At 38.5% G+C, this 21,947-nt stretch overlaps 1 protein-coding gene across 4 annotated transcripts; it reads right to left on the bottom strand.

The window, feature by feature from the left end:
* Positions 1 to 371: 371 nt before the first annotated feature.
* Positions 372 to 19,229, bottom strand: zgc:113279 (uncharacterized protein LOC553749 homolog). Of its 4 annotated transcripts, none has more exons than XM_047390893.1 (12): positions 19,085 to 19,229; positions 18,863 to 19,001; positions 15,972 to 16,093; positions 14,517 to 14,541; positions 13,601 to 13,647; positions 13,302 to 13,449; positions 12,895 to 13,201; positions 11,992 to 12,097; positions 10,699 to 10,845; positions 7,760 to 7,820; positions 7,179 to 7,361; positions 372 to 507 (listed from the first exon to the last, which is right to left on the bottom strand). In XM_047390893.1, the coding sequence occupies exons 2-12, from the start codon at positions 18,987 to 18,989 to the stop codon at positions 419 to 421; spliced, it is 1,362 nt and encodes a 453-aa protein (XP_047246849.1). In that variant the 5' UTR covers positions 18,990 to 19,001; positions 19,085 to 19,229; the 3' UTR covers positions 372 to 418. The 4 variants fall into 4 exon arrangements, with proteins under 4 accessions (XP_047246849.1, XP_047246852.1, XP_047246851.1 ...); XM_047390896.1 differs by having other exon boundaries at positions 18,911 to 19,001; XM_047390895.1 differs by having other exon boundaries at positions 18,863 to 18,998.
* Positions 19,230 to 21,947: the final 2,718 nt, after the last annotated feature.

Raw genomic sequence — 21,947 nt, 5'->3', positions numbered from 1 at the left:
TTGCATGCATATTAGGGAACAGCTCTCATTAGTTTATTGAAGGACTTAATATGATCCCCAAATATTCGTTTACAGCACTTCCCCCTCATTTTGAACAAATATGTTAAAAAAGGTACAATCACACTGTAGTGCTTCAAGTAAAGCCAAAGGATTTTACCTTGGAGTCTTTAGGGACACAGTTATTTAGAGATAACCTGTTACTTAACTGTAACAAACAATGGAAGTTTCACAGAAACCAGTGAATGTGCATCTAACTTTGCTCTGCAGGCATTAATAAATAACTGACCACAAGCCAGCTATCGTAAACAACACACAGCATAACAGATGCTTCTCGTACATAACAGGCTTGAACTCGTACTTAGGCAGAAAGGAACCAACTAATTATAGTCTCTCTAGCCAAAGTCAAGCCTGAACAAACTCAGAACATTACTGTCGGGTTTCCAAAAGGCCCTGCCGGGCAAATCTGCTGACTGTTCAGCCAGCTCTGATCTGTATACTCCGGCTCCCCTGAAAAAGAAGAAAAATAACTTGTCAAACTGGCTTAACAACTACTGCACGACACATCTTGTAGAAAACAACTGTAAAGAGTTCATGATCTACTTGTGAGAGTGTAGTCAGTGACTAAACATATAAAATGAAGCCTTTATAGAGTCTTTATAAAAAAAAGAAAAAATGTTTTTTAAATTTTGTCATGAGAAGCAAACCTGACTACTTTTGAACAAAAAGAACAGGGGATCTGGAGCCAAAGGTATGCGTTGCAAATTAGCAGTGTGTGTTTGTGGGTGTGTGTGTGCGTGCGTGACCTGTTCCAGAGCTAAAGCAGTACAACTACTTGCTTAACATTACTTCTGTTTCCAGTACTGAGACAAAAAACTGGTTCTGTCTAGAGAACAACAGCAATTCGTAAAAGTGTTAGTTTTGCTTCAATAATTAAGCAAATGAATACATGTACTTATTTGTTTGCTCCATTTCTTTACTTAGACAGGGAAATAAACACATGAAATACCTGAGCTTCAACATGAATAAAATGTTACATTAACAGTATATAAGCTCCCTGTTACGTCATCCTGCTGTTAGTTTAATATCCCTGCTGTGGATCAGCGCGTCTATGTTAGGATATTAGTCTTCAACGCAACCATCTGGGGTTTGATTCCCGACCATGGTAGCTTTGCTGCACGTCTTCCCCTCCTTTTGAATTTGAAACGCTTTGTTGTGTTGTGCTATTACATGAAAAGCCCATAAGGGGGAGCTCTGATGGTGTATGTTGGAAGATGCTGTATGTAGGAGAGGGAAAGAAGAACGTAGCAGAAGTAAAGAGTATTTGAAGCTGATCCACGTCTGATTCCTGCTTATTTAAAAGAACATTTTGTGTCAAAGGTGAACGTCATTGCTGAATGTCACAAGTTTTGACAAAGAGCGCAGAGACCTGATGAAACAGTAAATCAATTCTTGGCTTCTTTACGGGAGTTGGCTGCTACATGTGATTTTGGCAACATGGAGGAACAAATGCCACGTGATCAGCTGATTGAGCGTGTTGCACTCACATAAGAGACAGGCTATTACTTGAACCAAACCTAACACTTGCTAAAGCTAGCATTGCAAATTGAAAGTGGATTAAGAGATGCTAACGTTCTGTCTGATGCTTCTGCTGCTGGCGCTTCCACTCCAGTGAGGGCCATACAAAAGCAATCAAAGCAAAGCCGCCGCTGGGACACGAAGCAGAAGCCCACGGATACTACTCCTGCCACAATTCAAGTTGCAAGTGACCGCCGTTCCTGCTTTCACTGTGGATCTTCCAACCACCTTGCTAACAACCCTACATGCCATGCTGCTAAAATGACCTGCAATAAGTGTGGTAAAGTCAGACATTTTTCACGAGTATGTCGTTCAACTCAAAAGGCAGTACGTGAAGTGGTTATTAATGAGCCCACAGTTCTTTACATGAACAATACTCTACAAGACAAGGTCCTCTGCACAGTTCAAGTGACTGTTAATGGACAATGCAAATATGTTGAGGTGATTGTGGATACTGGCTCATCCGTGTCCATTATACCAGAGAACATTTACCACACCTACTTTTCAGAATGTCTGCTAACTGAAGCTACATTTGCTCTTGTCACCTATGCGAAAGAGAACATTTCTGTAAAAGGGTGCTTAAAAGCTGCAATTTCTCATAATAATCATTCTACTGCAGGTACTCTAGTTGTGGTTGAGTCAGGTGCTGCTCTCCTTGCCTTAGATTTGTTTCAAGCATTACAAATGAAACTTGAAGGACGAAAAATCGTTATTACTATTACTCCTCCTACTTTTACGGTTCAACCAGCTGTACCAAAGTGTGTACCTGAAAGTGCCCCAGAAATGTCAGTTCAGGAAGTAGGCAATGCTAAAAAAAAACTTCGTTCATAAAGTACATATATTGCCAAATGCTGTTCTAATTCAACAAAAACTCAGGAGAATTCCATTTTCAGTAAGACAAGCTGTTTCAGAGGAGCTCAAAGATCTCCAGGATAAGGGCATTATTGAAAGGATTGATGCTTCTCCTTCGGTTTCTCCCATAGTCGTGACACAAAGAAGAGATGGTGGAAAACCACGCATGTGTGTTGATTTAAGGGAGCCAAAATAAAGTCATTATTGCTGATTGCTAACCATTACCACACATGGACTAATTATTCTCGAACCTACGTAGGGATACTGTTTTTTCCACAATTGATTTAGCCCCTGCCTACCACCAACTGCCTTTGCATCCTGAAAGTCGTGATATTACTGCATTTATTACTCATGATGGACTTTTTCATTTCTACAGAGTTCCATTTGGTTTAGCTTCTACTCTGTCTGCCTTTCAAAAAATGATGTCAATCATCCTTGCAGATTTGCCAGGTGTACAAGCATACCTGGATGACATCATCTGCTATGGCGCTACACAAAGAGAACATGATGAAAACTCCAAGCCCTGACTGATGCTGGACTCAAACTAAACATGCATAAATGCAAGTTCAATCAATCTTCCCTCAACTACCTGGGTCACACCATTTCAAAGGAAGATCTTCAACCGGACCAGGACAGGATCACTGCTGTGATTCATGCTCCAGCTCCACACAATACGTCTTCTCTGAGATCTTTCCTTGGTCTTGAATTGTGGTACAGTAAATTCATTCCAGACTTTGCAATTGTCATTGAACCACTACGTGTCATTGAACCACAGATTTAAACTTCAAGTGGACAATAGAAGCACAATCTAGCTGTACCTTGCTTAAAGAACTGATAGTCAATAGTCCTGCCTTAGCTCTGTATGACCCTGAGTTACCAATCTATGTCACTACTGATGCCTCGGATTATGGACAGGGTGCGGTTTTAATTCAGTTGTATTCAAATCAAATGAGAGAGTTGTCGCTTTTGCGTCTAGAACACTCTCTTCTTCTGAGCGCTAGTACTCCACGGTTGAACGTGAAGCTCTTGCCTGCGTTTGAGCAGGGGAAAGGTGGAGAACCTACCTCTGGGGTCATCACTTTGTCCTTTGTACAGATCATCAGGCACTTACGACCTTACTTGCTTCTAAAGGTTCTGGCCGTGCTGGACTGAGGATCGCCAGATGGTGTGCTCGACTGCTCTGCTTCACATATGATGTCACTTACCGTTAAGGACACCAAAACGTCACTGCTGACTGCCTGTCCATACTGCCACTAGCTGCTGCAAATGAGGCGACAGAGGAACCTGACATGATTGGAGCTGTTTTCAGAGAATCACTATGTGCCATTTCTCTTCCAGACTTCACGTCTGCCAGTGAAACCTGCCCAGAACTGTCACTACTGTGCAACCATATTCGAAAAGGTTGGGCCAAATGCAAATAAGGTCTGCCTGAGAACCTTGCTCCATACTTTCAGGTACGACATGAGATGTCAGTTCATGGTTCACTGATATTAAGAGGGACAGATCGACTAATTGTTCCAGTTTCATGACGTGCCAGAGTGGTTGACTTGGCACATGAGGGACACCAAGGTATAGTCCGTACCAAGCAGAGACTGCGTGAAATGTTCTGGTGGCCAAAATTGGACAAACCTGTACATTCTTTTATTGCTTCCTCTGTTAACTGCCAGTTCAGTGAGAAGGTAGCCATAACTGCTCCTGCTCCACTTACACTGGTTGAGTTGCCCAGCAAACCATGGGAAAAAATTGCGATAGACATTACAGGTCCATTTGACAATGCTGCATGGGACTGCCGCTATGCTATTGTTCTTACAGATTACTACAGCAAATGGCCTGAGGTTGCATTCACCTCTACTGTCACTACAGATGTTATCATTCGCTTTTTAGCCACTGTGTTCAGTAGGGAAGGTAATCCGATGTACCTTGTCTCAGATAATGGTCTTCAGTTTACTTCTCATGCATTTCGCAATTTTCTGAGGGAGAGAGAAATACAGCACTTAAAGTCCAGTGTATACTACCCTAAAGCAAATGGTGCTGTAGAGAGATTTAACAGAGTACTTAAGGGCTGTATACAGACCTCTGAAAGAAGTCACAATTCATGGAAAGAAGCTGTAACAGAATTCCTATACAACTACCCAGCTACTCCTCATGAGATACTGAGAAATAGGAAAATGCGCACCAAGTTGAACATACTTCCAGCAGCACTAAAAAGCAAAACACATGCTGAAATCAAAAAGAGGGTGAAACAAAAGCAAAATAAAATGAAGGCATATACAGACAAGAAAATGAGAGCTAAAACACCAACAGTCAAAGTGGGTGACATTGTTCGTGTTCGCAGACCTGAGCACATTCCCAAAGGATCTTCAAGATTTACGGAACCACGGACTGTCATGAAGAAAGTTGGACAAAACACTTACGTACTAAACGATGGATGCAAGTGGAATGCTTCCAAACTTGCACACTTCCCAAAACAACCCTTAACAGATTCAGACTAAAACAATGACACTGTATTTGATATCTTTGTACTTCCTGGAAACATTAATTAATCAACTGCTGCACTTAGAAGAAGTCAGAGATCTAGAAATGCACCAAGATGGTTAACAGGTTTTGTAAGATAAAGTGAAAACCCCTGATACTAAGACTGGCATAAGTGTTCTTTAAGACCAGTAAAGAGGTACTACTGTTCTGCTAATATACAATACAGTAAAACAAATAGTTCATACTATGATGATTACGGTTACCAGTGAAACTGTTACTTTATTATAATGCTGTCATTCATTTAATGAACTATTCCGACCTTAGTTAATATCGTTTGTGTACTTTTCATATTACTGTTGGTCGATTGAAATACAAACTTAGTTTTCTGCAGTGAGTTTTGCAGTGTAAATGCAACATGTAAGAAATTGCTTCAGGGAAAAGGAAAATGTTGTGTTGTGCTATTACATGAAAAGTCCAAAAGGGGGAGCTCTGACGGGGCTGTATGTAGGAGAGGGAAAGAAGAACATAGCAGAAGTAAAGGGTAATTGAAGCTGATCCACGTCTGATGCCTGCTTATTTTCATATTTGAACCCAGCACACCTCAACACCCTTTTCTAAGTTTTTTATACAAACACTGTTAGGTCATTTATTATTGCCAGCCAGTGTTTTACGTATCTCCTTTTTGCAACACATAAATACCAACTGGAGGTTAGAAATGCTGGTTGGCAGTGAAAAGGGTTTTCATAAACCCAAACCCTTATTTAAAACAGCATTTTATACATTAGACCAATTATATTGTGGCATCTATTTGTACGATTACTGGGTCAAATAATGAGATTTATGAGGAGAATCTGTCTACCTCCCACACAATCCTGTAAAAAAAATGTGGAATACAGTTAAAGGAAGATCCAACAGAAAGAGACGGTTTATGCATAGACTAACCATCAGGGCCTTTAAGGCATTCAGAGAATGCCTTGAGGAGATCCAGGAACGAAAAAACCCCCACATTGAATTATTTATTTCAATCATTTTTTATAGAGAGAAATTGAGGAATGCCTCTCTGTAATGGTGCGAGGCAAACATTATTCTTTGTTTCCAGTCTGAGCAATGTCTTTATTTTCCCAGGAAAAAAAATGACCAAATCAAAGGTTCTTGTGACAGAGTTTGCACTCACTACAATAACTATTAAAGTGATAGACATACAGTAAGAACACCACAGTTATTTTAGGACAACCACACAACAAAAAAACATTTGACAAATAAATGGAGCTCTTTCAACCCTACATTTGTTTGCTTTCACGTTAACAGCTGGAAACTCACTCTGATTTATTTTAACTAAGGAGGCTGGTTTGTGCTAATGGAGAAATAATGGCTTGGATCAAGTAGAACTAGAAGGATTTCGGACTTAAACTCAAGCTGCACAAAGCTAAAACACAGGAGTTTGAACATTGAGACAGCTTATTAACAGATTCACTGAAATTGGGACGATCAGCTAGAGAAGGTACTCTGCCATCACTGCTCTCAGATGACTTAATAGAGCTAATATATTAGGGTTCTATACGTAGTAAAAGCCGAGTGAGAAGTCACAATTGTAAAATGACCTTTTATGTCAGCCTCGAGGGCACTACACTCTGCAGTTCTGCTTTAGAACTGTGTGTGCTACCAAAGAGGAAACCAAACAAGTGGAAGAAGATCAGAGTCATACAGGAGGTACATTCATTAAACACAAAACTAAACATACAGTTTGGCTTTTTCAGCGTTATTCAGAAGTGGATTTTTTCTCCTGGAACCCCACATGAGACACAACAACTTCACAATAATCTAAAAGTATGTTACAGTAGTACTGACATGCTGGCTTTGTGCCTGTGGAAAAACCAGACTAGTTATTTGCTGATTTTAAATAAAACGACTTAAGATTCAACTGGAGCAGCAGCTGAGGTTTACCACTAGAGCCTTGGGAAAAAAAAGCCCAGATTTTTTGATTGACATGAGAGGTGGATTATGAACCTGTGATAAGCATCCTACACAAGGCATTATTCAGTAATGGCTATTTCAGAATCTTCATCACATGAAGGTCTTAATCAAGTAAGTAACTGGACAAATAAACCAAATATCTCAGAGAAAAGAACTACATTCTTACTGGTTAGGATAACACTTTTATATAAGCTCCCTTTCAAGTGCAGACACTATTTAATCAGCAGCCTTAAAAAAAGGGCTGCTCTACATTCAGTTTTAAAGTGAGCTGTAGGCCTGTTTGTTCTAATTTAGAAACATACCTGTAACAGAGCGGCTAGCGGCAGTATGCAGGTAGCTGTCCATCTGCAGCACACATTTCAGTGTTTCCATCATGTGCTCCTGGCGCAGAGTATGAAGTCTGCTGTGACTCAGAGACATGCTGCTGCCCACCTCGCTCATACTGGTCTTCAGAGCCACAGAAGCACACTGGAGGACACTCATTCCTGAGAGCAAATGAAAACTCTGAAGTTGATAACATTCACTAGTACCTAAATATGTTTTTACTATAGAACCCTGGTCGGAATATTCTCAGGTTATCTGTCTGGAGCTCCTAAGCACTTCTCTCATCAGTGAGTGGCTTAGTTATGGGATTACTGATAAATTTGCTGCATTCATATTAACAATGATATTATCAAAGGTGATATCAGCCAAAATTTCTATTGCTATGCAGATGATGCTCTGCTATCTTTAGCCATAAAACCAGATTACCTAAATTTGGAAGTTATTTTACCGCTTCCAAATATGGACATCTTCAACCGGTATTTGTAAATTCAGCAGTCATAACAGTGTTTTGTTCTTATTTGAGCTATTATTAAAAATAGGTAGACTGACCAAAACCTACCCGAGTTATCAGTGGCTTCCACATCAATATACAGACCATCCATCATTGCTTGTTTTAAAACCTGGTAAAAACAAAACAAAAACAAAACTGAAAAAATACATAAAGTAAGCAATGATCATATTGATGATCCAGTGAAGTGATGTAAGGAAGGAAATAAATGGAGGTTAGATAAGTTAGAAAGGATGTTTTTCTTGTCAGGGGAATCTAAATTTTGACAGAACCCTCACAGCTCTGAGAAAATGTCAGGCCATATCTAGATTTCCAGGATTGTTCAGTCAAATTTTTAGCTATTGTTTCATCATTGTATAAATATTTCAGTTGTTTTAGCGCTATTGAAAAAACAATGTTACAGCATGCATGGCCTCTTTATATATAGGATACTCAAGCATATGTATTATGTAATGCGATAGAAACACCAGTCCGCCACAGATTTCTTAGTCATATCAAACAATTCCACAGGATATATAAACGTTTAGAGGAAAAATATTTTAAAATAATTTGGGCTACTGTCAGCTCCAGAGCTCAGTATGCAGGTTTAAGAACTTTAAATGTTCTTCAAGAAGAGAGAGATTTGTTCTCCCTCTTTGTAGGAGCAAAAATAAATCATTCTGTCCTTGCAGCCCTGGTATGGGAGTTCTTGCAGCTAGTTCTTGACATATCAAATGAGCAGAACATTTTTATTCTGTGTTTCCTCGCAACTATTATGTGATTGGGCAGAAATTTGGAGTGGGTGTGTTTACTGAGCTGCCAAAACAGAAAGGACCAATAAGGACTTCCCAGGAGTTCTTTGCTCAAGTTCCTGGGAAGCGTGGAACGTCCTGGCCAGGAAGAACTTCATTCTTGTTCTTGTCACCTCAAGGATTCTCTGTTTTTGCAAAGTATGTACAGGCCTTTAATCTTCATCATTGCTAACAGGGCGTCTGCATAGTGTAGTAAAAGTGCTGTTATTGCGTCACTGCTGTGACATTCATAGAGTATTATGTACCTTTTATATCAGTTTAACATATGTACGTTTGTATGGCTTCTCAGAATTGCAACACTCCTGCAGCCTAATTTTTCATTATGTCCAAAACATGCATGGCACCCTGACTGCGCCAGTGATTAAACTGTGTATGCTACATCATCAGATACGTAGAAAGATGATACTGGAGCAACATTTATGTAAAACTACATATCTCTGTCCACCACTGAAAAGCAAGACTCAATAGTAAATAGGGCTACTAATTTTACAGAATTAACCAAAAAATTTTTAGAAACCTGTAATAGAGATTCGTATTATGAACATTGAACATACATCATATTTCACAGGTTTTGATATTTCATAAAATGCACATTTTCACATTTACAGTAAGGTTAAAATTATTTCTCAAGTTTCTCAAATGACTCAAAAGTAACCTGAGGCAAAATCTCTGGGGCTCAGTTTATTTCATGCAACTACATGCTATTCAGCTGCCCCATGTTTTCGGGGGGACATTTATTGCAATAACATAATATGCTTCTGTTTACAATAATGAGCTGGGTGAAGACAGGAGATAACAAGAAGACAATTGAAGAAAAATAACTGGACTTCCTTCACTTTGGGAGTATGTCAGAAAAAAGAGAGGCACACAATATCTACAGTAAAGTGATCTAGCTTAGCACAGTAGTGCAGCATCCACAACAATTTTGCAGAGGTTCTTGATTCTTGAAAAGGCACTACACTTAAGGTTAATCTGACCTTATTATTAGAGCAGCGATTAGATGTAGCGTCCTGAATCACACAAACTGGAGTACCCTCGTACTCATCGTACTTGTACTTGTCGTACTCGTACAGTTTAGTGGCTTTGAACGTGTGCCTTTACACGAAGATTTTCAACATGTCAGCAGAAATCAAGTCTTGCCTTAATGTAGCAATGGAACATTGATCTAAATCATTCTATTGTAGGTCTCTGCCATGTTTACTGTTGCTGTTCAGCTGGGTGGGGACTCTTTGCCCCAGTCACAAGTTTTTCATGGTTTCTTCAAGAATTTCCCATTTCCCTGTCATAGTTGAAAAAAAAAACTGCTCATAGGATGATGCTGCCACCACCACAATTGGTCAAGGGGATGATGTCTTCAGGGCGAGGTGTACTTTTAATTTTCTTAGCTTTTGGCATGTAGGCCAAAACGTTAAATCTAATTTTAGCTGACTAGAATGCTTCCAAATGTTTTCAATGTGCCCTAAATAGCTAGTTGCCTACTCTATGTATTTGCTGTTTTCCACAAACATATTCTCCCAGTTGTGGACCTCTGCTGTAACTGGATGAATTCTGATGGCAATAGTTTGCCTTCTGAATTGATAAAATTTTTCTAAACTAAGTATCATGTTTCTTAAATTTTCCTTTTCTTGGTCTGTAATTTAAAAACACAATAAAAAAACATAGGATTGTCTGGTTGTAATTTTAAAACATGGGAAAAAAGTTCAAAGTGTTTGAATATTCTTTCAAGGCATCGTATATTAGGTTACTATTTAGATATTGAGCCAAGAAATTAAGAAAATAATTAGTTTAGATATCTTTAAAACATCCATCCATCATCCATCCATCCATCCATCCATCCATCCATCCATCCACCCACCCAGCCATCCGATGAAAAGATTAAATGAGTCCATGTGACGACAGGGCTTTAAACTCAGAGCAGCTCTAATTCACATTTTGTATGCCGACTTGACGTGGTGTTTCTAAAACCAGTGATTAGTCATCTGAGGTGCTGCAGATAATCTATGTTCTCAGACTGTGAAAGTAATCTTTTGTACTCTGTAAACCAACATCTTGCTACATCATTATTCAATAAAATAAAATCTGATCTGATTAACAGCAGGTAGAATGTCTGTGATGAAAAATGAAAACAAATAGCAATTTGTTCTTTAAATACAATCCCCACCAACGTTTCTGTCACAAAATGAACTTAAATTATCTGACCTCTAATACTCTGATATAGCCATTCTCGGCACTCAGGTGGAGGCAGGACTTTCCCAGGTTGTTTGTCACGTTAACGTTTGCTCCCAGTCGAATCAAATCTGCCACCAGCAGGTGCTGGTTATGCTTTGCGGCGTAGAGAAGGGCAGTCTGTGAGTACAAACGTTACATCATTTAGTTAACACTGTGTGCAGGCCCAAGGCTGCACAGGTTTACAAGATACAGTGTTGTAAAACAAGTATTTGCCCCTTTACATATTTAATCTGTTTCTCTCTTTCTGTCTTACTAAAACGATTCAAATCATCAAACAAATTTTAACATCAGACAAAGATAACCTGAGTAAATGCAAATTTATGATCTAATTTAATTATGACAAAAAACTATGTAAACCAACCTGTCATGTGAAAAACTAATTGCCTAAAAACCTAAATGGCTGTTAGGCAATAAACTTGTTCTGCCATCCTTGGCACCAACAACTGGAACGAGTCTCTAACACCACATTGGAGGAATTTTGATTGACTCTTCGTTGAAGAATTGTTCTGATTCAGTCACACTGGAGGGTGTGGCTGAATGCCTTTAGGATGCCACAACATCTCAATCAGATTGAAGTCCAGACTTTGAACTCTCTTTGGAGGCCATTTTTGCCCTGTCTCTTTCTTATTGTTGAATCATGAACAATGACCTGATAAGATGAGTTCTCCATATGCTCTTGGATTTTTTTTGGCAGGCAAGCCAGTCCTGCAAAGACTGACCACTTTTCCAAGTTTAGTAGCTTTCCCTGTCATTCACTGACCTCCAGAAAAATGTTGAAATGGCTACACTGTTTCTCATATGTTCTTGAATTTGATCAGGGCAGGATGTGCTGCTTTTTAGGAACTTTCACCCTACCTCATGTTGTCAGGCAGGTTCTATCAAGCAGTTTATTGATTATCCAGGTCCAGGATTTTTACAACCAGCTTTTTTCCCATCAATAAATTAAATCATTTTTTTTTTTCTATTTACTCTGATTATCTCTGGTTGATATTGGCATTTTTTGATGAAACATGTACAGTAGTGTGTATAGTAGTGTGATAAAAAGCAAAAATAGTACAAATCTAAAAGAGGTTAAATATATTTTCAATGTACCTAGAATAAGATATGAACTGGGATCTGTCAGACATTGCTTTTCACTTTATGTTTCAAATGATTGATCTTGTTTAATTCTGGTGGCAAAAGCCATGGCAACATAGCATTGTAATTATAAGTTTATAAAAATGCAACAATCTAATGTTGGTGTAATATGTTTGGGTACTGTACCATTCCATCATGGTCTTTGAGGTCCAGGCTGTTAACTACAGCCATTCTTTTGGCAATGGCAAATGCCTGCGCTCTCTTTCCTATACACACCACTGTATGCAGAAGTCTTGAAGAAAAAGAAAAAATAGATTGGAAAAAAAAATACATCTGAGTATTTAATGACATAAAACTGGGTTAGAACAGAAATAAGCAAAATAAGTCCCTAAATGCACAAAACAGCTGTAAATGCAGTGCACTTTTTAGATTTGTATTTATAACAAAAAGGATATTTTTTTCACATAACAATTATGCACTACATTTTGCACTGCATCCCATTAAAAAAATGTGATGTTAGTGGTAATTTCATGACAAAATGTGAACAAATGTAAGGGATATTATCAGTTTTGAACTGTGCTGTAAGTGTAATTTAAAGGCACACTGTAGCTCCAGACTTTTATTATTTCTTTATCGTGTCTGCTGTTCTTCTTTATTTGTGTTTGACATGCAATGCACAAACAAGGTACTTGCTGTACCTGAAAAGCAGTCCATGATATTAATTAATCCAAGCAAGAATGGAAATGTGAATTAACCTTGTTAAAGAAGAAAAAAATGAAGAGTGTGAGGTCAACTGTGGGTAAATCTACAAAACAAACAAGGTTTCCAGAAGGGAATCAACGAGAAAGAGCAAGATCGGAGCTCAACAGATGCCGTTTATTTCAGTAATTAGGATTGGATGGGGTGGGTGTCATCTCTACAACTCGACCAGTAAAGATCAGTACCTTTAACTATCTGGTGATTTAGGTATTTTGTTACCTTTCTGAAGTCTCTAAATCGATGGAGGAACATAATCAGTGTGTTACTCCTATAAAAAGTAAGCATTGGACACCTCTTCTCCCATACAGTAACAGTGGACACCATACTTACGTCTTGCCATGCTCATCAGTAGTCAGGAGCTCAGCATCAGAGGCTGCCCTCAGCTGACTCTCCTCCTTCTGCAGCTGTGTCCAGAAGAAAGCAGAGCTGTTCAGATCCCAGTAGTTGTTTGGCTTGAACCAATCTTCCTCTTTGTCACCATAAATTTGCATATCAGTGACACTAGAGGGCTGGAGGTTGAAGAACATGCAGTCAGGACGGGCCCATGCTGTGTCATAGTCTGAGGTGCTCGGCGAGTAGACCATGTAGGATTCTGGGCTGGGAATGATTTCATCATATTCATCACCATAACTAACATCTACAGGGAAAAACATACGGAAATATGAAGTTGCAGTTAATCTTCCAGATAAGATTTCAGTGAGTCGGAATATGTATGTGACATGTTCAATATGTGTTACTGGTTGGAGACGGTTTAGGATAGGCTGCGAAGTCAGAAGGAGATGGATTTTGGTATGAGGAGTGGGAAATACAGCTACTTCTAAGATCCTCCTCCAGCACCTCGATGATGGATGCCAGTTCCTCCAGGCTTTTAAAAGGACGTTGTCCCTAAAAGTAAAAAGCAATCCTGGCACTAGTTTACTAAACACCATCCTCAAGAACAACATAACATGTGAAGCTCGTCATTCCATAGGTTTCTCATCCATGGAGATAATAAGAAATCCACTGGGAGTAGCTGTACTTGATTTTCTACACTCACACTGGTAGGTTTAGTTCTTGCGCGAGTTCTGGCACGTTTCATGTTTCCTGTAGAGAAGAGACGTAAACCTCAGTAGGAGATCAAATAAAAAAATATCAAAATGTGATACAAATTTGATTTTATCCTACACACGGCAGACCCTTGGTTTCTAGAATTGTTATTTTTTTGTGATATGTACTTTTACTGTTATTTACGTACATTTGGTTTAAAGAATTGTCGAGCACCTTGCAAACCAATTCATATTCTTTCAGCTTTTGCTCCTTCTGTAACTCTAAAACCACAGACTTGAATGTACAAAGTAGCACATAAGAGTGAAATTGAAAGAAAATGATACGTTCTCTTAAAAACCTTGTGTGTGGTAAAAACTAACACTGCATATCATCTCCATGGTGATACATGCTAGTGGCAACGTTAGCCTGCATGGATATTTTTCTTCAGCAGGGTTGAAAAAGCTGCTTAAAGCTGATGTGAAGATCGATTGAGCTAAATACAGAGCAATCCAGGAAGAAAACCTCTAAGAGGCTGCAGAAGACTTGAGAATGAGGTGAGGTTCACTTTCCAGCAGAACAACAACCCTCAACATTTTCTCATAACTACCTGAGCCTTTTTTTTAATAGAAAATAGCAAGGCTGTTAAAGATATGTACTAAAAGACCTGAAGCTGGAACGGCAGTAAAAGGTGCATCTGCTGAATATGAATGCACATCAAACTTCTTAGCTTTATATTTGAAAAAAAAAAAAGAAAATAGAAAACCATGTGTCATTTTCTTTCTTCTTCACAATTATCTACTACTTTGTGTTAGTCCATAATATAAAATCCTAATAAAATCCAGTGAAGTTTTCTTATTCAAGAACTGTTAATAGAGAAGCTTTGATCTTTGGGATAGGATAGAAAGTAATGAGACCAGTTCACTTACCAGAACCTTTTTTTGAGCCCCTTTCCTACATTCATACATGAAGGTGTTGTGGAGAAAACAAGAAAAGTTTCATTATTGTCAGTATAAACGCTTTAACATAGACAATTGCTAATTGTAATATGACTGGACTTTAATAATCACTGCTTTGAATCATGTGTTTGATCTCTGGAAACAAGTTACAGAACAATAACATAATCTTAAAGAAGAGGAAGAAGGGAATGAGCTGTTGAATTCTGATGAGCAGCTTGGAAAGCAGCACAGACCCATGGTGTCTATCAAGTGACTAATAAGTTTGGTGCATACATGAAGACACCTGGACTGACTCATTCATATTGCAAAAGTTTCTTCATAACTTAGAAAACATCTTCCTGAAAGAATGAGTCAGTAACCTTCTGTAGAAAGGAGAGGGAGGTTTTTCTCACTCACCCTTAAATTGATCTTGAAATCAGCAGATTAAGATTATTATCTCATGGTTATTATCTCTCCTCAAAACACCTAAAATGCCTGAAAAGTGTATACCTGAATGAAATTAGATGGAGTTCTTCAACCCTTTGGATAACATGTTGTTGTTTTTTTCTTCAATTTTTGTTTTTTTGTTTTTCTCAAACTTTACATGGAGGGCTAAAGATATAGATTTAGAAATCAAACCAGGCATTAGATACAAGCCATACCTACTACAAGTTCAGGAAGGACTTGGTCTTAGCAAAAAGTGACCATTCTGGAGAGGTTTTTCTGTGGGTATGTCCTTGCATATTCCAAAGTGGCCATTTTGAGTCTACAAATGGCTATTATAGAAAACACCTTTTATGTATAAACTTCCAGCCTTCCTCTGACCAGTCCGTAAATAATGAGAGTCCGGTTCGATTCGGTTCTCCTCTGAAAAGTTGCTCTCCCTTCTCTACCTGCCTCATCAGGTGTTCAACTACTCTTAACAAAATGCTTTGCCATGATTTGTTTAGAAAAACACTCCAAAAGCCATCTGGTAATGCTACATGTGCAATTATGCATCGAGAGGGCAGAAAACAAACACTGTTTATGCTTGTGTTTTTCAAAACAGGCTTTGAGTTTGGCTCCCGTTCCCTTATTTTTTTATGACAGGAATTTCACTGGCGACACACCAGTAGCATCAGAATCAGCGCCAGAGCTGACAGGGCTAAACTTTATGCAAAGGAATATGTGGGACTTCTATCACATAAGATGACATACTGTGGATATGACTGGATCTGGAGAGACCATAGCTGAACGCAATTGGTCAAAATAGGTGTCAATCAATGGTGTCAAGAAATTGATTTAATTTTTTAAATGATGATTTTCTGAATGAAAAATCCCATACTTCCGGAGCCTTTGCAGGCTGTCGACTTGGAGGAGGTTAAAAGAGATCACAATAAAAGCAGAAGGTAACAACCTATTCTAAGTAACTCTGTCACTTTCAAAAAGTTGAAAAAAAGGATTTACATTAAAGTCGTCAGGCTCCATGCCTTCGGGGACTCGGATTTTCTTCAGCAGATCCCTTACTGGCATTCTGACACGGACTCCAAGGTAAACCTTCTCAACGCCATAGATAGAACTTCTTGCGCCTTGAAAATAGACAGAAAGCAAAAGGCTTGTTGGACAGGATAGGCTCTCAAGTCACAAAAATGTTCTCAGTGAAACAATATTTGACATTACATATTCCTTTTTTTGGTCCTGAAGAGAGCTCCTTCAGATCGACACACCTAAGAAGAATACTCTAAATTGAAAATAAATATGGCTGATATCAGTTGGGTATTGTTTCAATGGTCAGTCTTTGATTTTTTTAATGCTTGTCAAAAACGTACCACATAATTCCATGGGAATTACTTTCCTTAGTTTAGTGTAGTTTAGTATTACACCTAAAACTGATTGGAACTCTAAAAATTCCCTTGTATGTATAATTTTACTTGTTTTTAATCTTATTTAGTTTCAGTCGGAGCCCTGGTTTACAGCCTTGTCTTCACAAGTTCCACCTAAGTAAACACCAAACTTTCCAAATACAATCATGTTGACATTTTAAAACAGGAGTTGAAGGTTTTAAGTTCCAAACATGCAGCAGGATTGCTAAAGGACATGTTGTACTTAAGCACTGCATTTTTACTCAGAAGTTAAAATTTCCAGGTTTAGGGTTGGAAAGATTAACAAGACACAGAGTAGGAACATCGGGTATATTACCAGCCCTGACCTCAAAATCCAACATGGCTGACTTATATTTAAAACTTAGTGGTTGTATAAAAAAAGGTTAATTTGAACCTCTGACAGTTTGTATCTTATTAAATCTTTTGCACAGATTACTAGGCATCCTTGATTATAAGCTTGCATTGACCAATAGGTTAGAATGAGGGTGGTTGTCACATTGATTGTTACTGCAACACCATAGACACAGTTAAGCTAAAAAGTATTCATATCTCTGGCAGATTTAAGTTTTAAGTAATCTTTCAATTTTTCTAACATGTTTTAGCTGACTAAAAGCTAAAGATTAGGGTGATGGCATGGAGACATTCTAACCTCAAAGAGCTTATCATAAGTAGCCTAGAAAATTCTCTTTTTCACATGTTTGACTTGACTTTCATTTAATTTTCCAGTTGCTGTTTTGTAAAAAAAGCACAAAGCTTTAAGTTAAGTATGTACTTTATCATTTTTATGAGTTAAAAAATATTGTTCTTGTTACCTAATTCAAAATCAGAAAGTTAATGAGAAGCTGGCGGTAACAGCTTTGCCCTGTAGCAGTTCCTCACTGAAGCACGTAAAAGCCATGTGGGAGCTATTAAAATATGTGAGTTTGCTTTTTCATTTTCTTATCCATCATTCTATTCTCTTTATTTTATTTTATTGTTTTTTTTAAATTACCTCTGTTGTTTGATTTTCTGTATCATTGTAATGTTTTTCCGTATGTACAGCGCCTTGAGTGCCTTTTTGCTGAATAGCGCTCTATAAATAAACTTGACTTGACTTGCTTGGAGATGGTTGTCTGATTGATCCTGCGGTTGGTTGTCAAACCCATGTGAGTTTTAAAAAATGTGAAGGAAGGTGGAATTTGTCCTGGATTTAAAAACAACTACATCAAAGCTCTGTAAATGCGCCAAAATCTAATTGAGTTTTTCTCAGAAATTACACACACTATTTGAATGTTAATCATGTTAATAATTCTGTTTTTCAAATGTGAGTGATACTTCTGGTCTTTGATTGATGCTGGCTGAGTAAATCCTGGGTGGATTGTAACAAAACATATGTTTTTGGAATCTGTGAGATCTCTGCTTTCAGCAGACATGCTGGTTGTGTGTAGAAGCTGTGGTAACCAGCTGAGACCTAGTTTTGCAGTAATGCCCTTTTGTGGAGTTTGTTTACTTTCTAATTCAACTGCTTGTAGTTTTACTTGTGTTTGGTGTTCGTAGAAGTGGTTTACGTCAGGTTTTAGCTAAGATTCTAACATTTCTGTGGATACCACACATAACTTTATTTAACTAAGGGAGCTTACAGTAATGAAAGCAGAAAATAAAGTTAATTATTCCCCTAATACTGAGACTTGGACTTTTAACTTCAGCTGGTTTCACTAATTATAGAAAGAATAAAATACAATAATGTATAACACAGATCGCTGGTTCAAATAAATGTTTTTAAAGACAATTTAAGTGCAAAGTTAGCTGGTATCCATTTACACAATTACTGATGTCTCTATCTGAAATGAGAAGAGAGTTATACATAAAAAACAACTAATCACTTTTTTATTGAAACCTTAGAATATGGGATGTCACAAAGTATCAGTTTGTTGTTGAAGGATGAGTAATCTGTGTTACAATTAATTGCAAGAATGACACGGTCATCCATTTTGAACCATATATATTATAGTCGGATGTTTTTATGATAAATATAGCATGACATCCATGGATATACATTAATCCCACTGGTTTCCAACTAGTAACTGGAACATGGTTGTGTTAGGTTTGATGTCCAGATCCAAGATCTGACCTTAGGGGTAAATGGATCACAGCATAAGCAGCCAACAGCGCTCATTACTGCTTTACTACGTATTTATACAGTTCATTTGATTTTAGTTACTTTCCAAAGAATTAAAACCTAAATTACCAGTGAAGGCAGCCCAAGAACCATCTGTGGTTTACCACAGTTTGAGAACCATGTTGTTGGAGGTGTTACCATCAGATTATCCTGCCGTACACTTATTTTAGAACAACATATTTCGTTTTTAATAACTAATTTATTGACGATTAATTAAACTGAACTGAATTGAAGCATTATTTACCCTAAGCCAGACATTACTCCTTTGTAAAAGTCATCTCATGAACTTGTCTTGATAAACAACACCTCGTCCCTACCGTTGTTCCGACCTGCCCGCTTGCAAGCAGTCCCACCGGGGACAGTACCTGGCTCGGCTGAGGGTTCCTCCAGCGGAGGGCACAGCCCCGCTCCTGCAGATTCCTTCTTTTTGTACAGTCTTCTCATCTCTTGGGGCTGCTGATGAACAGAACGTTCGTGTAAGACCAGCTGAAAGTCTGTTTTGTATGGATTTGAAGGTGTGACCAGAAACAAAAACTTACTAAAAGCAATTTCTGTCCCCGGGTGTCACTGTGACCTGTTACTGTGGCCCAGCAGGAGCTGGCGGTCTGAGCGGAGTTGCTGCTTTACACGGAAACAGCTGCCTGTCAGGATCTGCACTGTAATTCTGTTTCACACAGGAGGAGGAATACTGTAGAGACAACAGCCACCGGTGGAGTTTAACGACAGATGGGGTTTCCGGCATCCAAAGGGCGGGAACACATACCTCTACAGTCACTGGCAGGTAAGCGCTGTCAGACAGGTGATGATGGAAGGACGCTTCTTACCGATCAGAGATGTTTACAAGTAATTTTTATTTAAAGGAGACATATCATGCAAAATCTACTTGTTGTGTACCTGGAGTCTGTAGAAGTGCAGAAAGGTTGAATATAGTCTCTCATTGGAACAGGGTTGTGGATGGGACACCATGGAAAGAGGTCTGGCTTCCACCAAAAAATACTTGATTTCTAACAAAATTAAAGAAATCTCCCATAAACATCAAATCTATCCAACTAAAATGTATGTTAAAACTACATTGGTGGCCGTAATAATGTAATTGATGACTTGCCTAGATAGTAACATTATCTGGAGAACTGTATGGTTTGTTTAGTGTTTCCATTAAATTACAAATTATGACATAATCACTTAAAGCTTTTTGATTAATGTTTATTAGTAGTTTATTAGAAGTTTTATTAGTGTGAATAGAAATGCCTACTACAGGCCATTATTACAGCTATAATTGATACATGGAGAGAGGCTCATTATTATTATTAATAATATTGTAATAATAATAATTATTATATAAATTATTATTATTACCATTATTGTTATTATCATTTTAATGTCAGAATAACTGATTTTGCCTCTTGTTACATCATAGATATCTCCCAGTCAAGAGCAGAGCAGCCCAAGCAGCCACAACTGAAAGTCTTCCCTCGTACCTATCAAGGGGACAGAAGATGATGCTTCTCTAAAGACTGGTACAACACACATAAATGGCTGGAATACTCTCAGAGTAAAGACTCTGCTTCAGTCTCCCCTCCTCAGGTGGTTCAGTATTTACATCTAAAGAGGGGTTCAATCATTGGAAAAAGGTCACCTTCAAAGATGGGGGACTGTTAGGCCATGCCAAATCTGAAGCACATACTAATACCATGTTGGCATGTGCAGAGTAATAAAAAATCCTCTTCAAGCACATCCTCTCTGTCAGCCTCCTTAGATGCAGAATACAATAAATTAGTGAAGGAAAATGGAGAGTACATTAAAGTTGTTGAAGTAACCCTGCTCCTCACAGCTACGCAGAACATAGCACAGAGAGCACATAAAGAATCGGAAGGTGAGAATAAAGGAAATTTTCTCTCTATTATGGAACTGCTAGCCAAACACAATCCCACAGTCAAAAGAAAAATGACAAGTCAAAGAAATGCAACATATCTTGGGCATGATAAACAAAATGAAATAATTGATTGTCTAGCTGAAATGGTCTGCACTTCAATAACTAGTGAAGTTACCCAAAGTGAGGCTTTCAGCATTTTGGTTGATGAGACTAAAGACCTAAGCAAAAAAAGAACAGATGTCCTTTGTAATAAGATACTATTACACTGAGTCAGTATGTGAGAGCTTCCTTGCCTTTGAGGCAGCACAGCGCCCCGATGCTGCATCACTTTCACAGAAAAAATGTTGCAGAAGCATGGCCTTGACTACAAAAACCACCTTATAGGGCAAGCATATGACGGAGCCTCAGTCATGAGCGGAAAAAACACAGGTGTGCAACCATGCATGAAATCAGAGGCCCCATTAGCTATTTATGTGCACTGGAATGCACATTGTTTAAATTTAGTATTAGTTGACAGTGTGAAATGCATCCCTGAAGCTAATTGCTTCTTTTCTCTTTTGCAGAAACTCTATATCTTTGTGTCAGGGTCATTTGTGCACCAAAGATGGCTTGAGGTACAGAGAGAGATCTTTCAGGGGGCCCCAAGAGAGTTACAAAGACTGATAGATACACGGTGGCCATGTAGGTATAATGCCTGCAAGACAGTGAGAGACAGACTGCCAGCCATCATACGTCTACTAAAAGAAATATCAGAAGAGCAAAATGTTGACAGAGCTATAGAGGAAAAAAGGTTTATTAGCCCAAATAGATCTCAGGTTTGTTAGCCTCCTTGTAACATTCACCAGTGTTCTTGGTGAGATGAAATATCTGTCAGATATTTTACAGTCCCCACAACTTGATTTGGCACAGCTGTCACACTTGTTGACTCTCTTGTTGACACATTGGAGAGTTACAGAGAAAGCTCTCTCTTTAATGACATCTGGGAAAATATTGTAACTCTTACAGAGCAATGCAACATCAGTGCCGCACCTCCAGGCCGTCAGGTTAGACCAACCTGTTTGCTTGAGGGGCATTACTTGTTCACTCCAATAGTTCAAAGACAAGTCAGCACAGAGGAGGAGTCCTTTCGGACAGGTCTGTTTGTTCCAGATATTGATGTGTTTCTCTCTGGTGAAGAGAAGATTTTCTAAAGAAAATTGTGTCATAATGAAAGGGATACAGGCCGTAAATCCGTGCAACGCCACATTTGGTGAGAAAGATGTAGTGTTTCCTTTTGCCTCACAATACAACTGCAATACTGAGGATCTACAATATGAGATGCCCCAGCTTAAGCACATTCTTGAGAGGAAGCAAAGTAGTGGTCAGGAAACACCAAAGGCATTAATAGAGCTCACTGTCTTTCTGGAGCCATATAAGGAGGTCTTCCGGCAAATGTTTAAAGTGTGCAAAATTGCACTTGCGTTACTTGTGAGCACTGCAACCTGTGAGCGAAGTTTTTCTATGCTAAAGTTAATCAAAACTGCCTTGAG

The sequence above is a fragment of the Girardinichthys multiradiatus genome, chromosome 18 (genome assembly GCF_021462225.1).
Source record: "Girardinichthys multiradiatus isolate DD_20200921_A chromosome 18, DD_fGirMul_XY1, whole genome shotgun sequence".
In the NCBI taxonomy this organism is placed as follows: domain Eukaryota; kingdom Metazoa; phylum Chordata; class Actinopteri; order Cyprinodontiformes; family Goodeidae; genus Girardinichthys; species Girardinichthys multiradiatus.
Note: the sequence above shows the minus strand (reverse complement) of the source record. Positions and strands in the feature narration are given on the sequence as shown.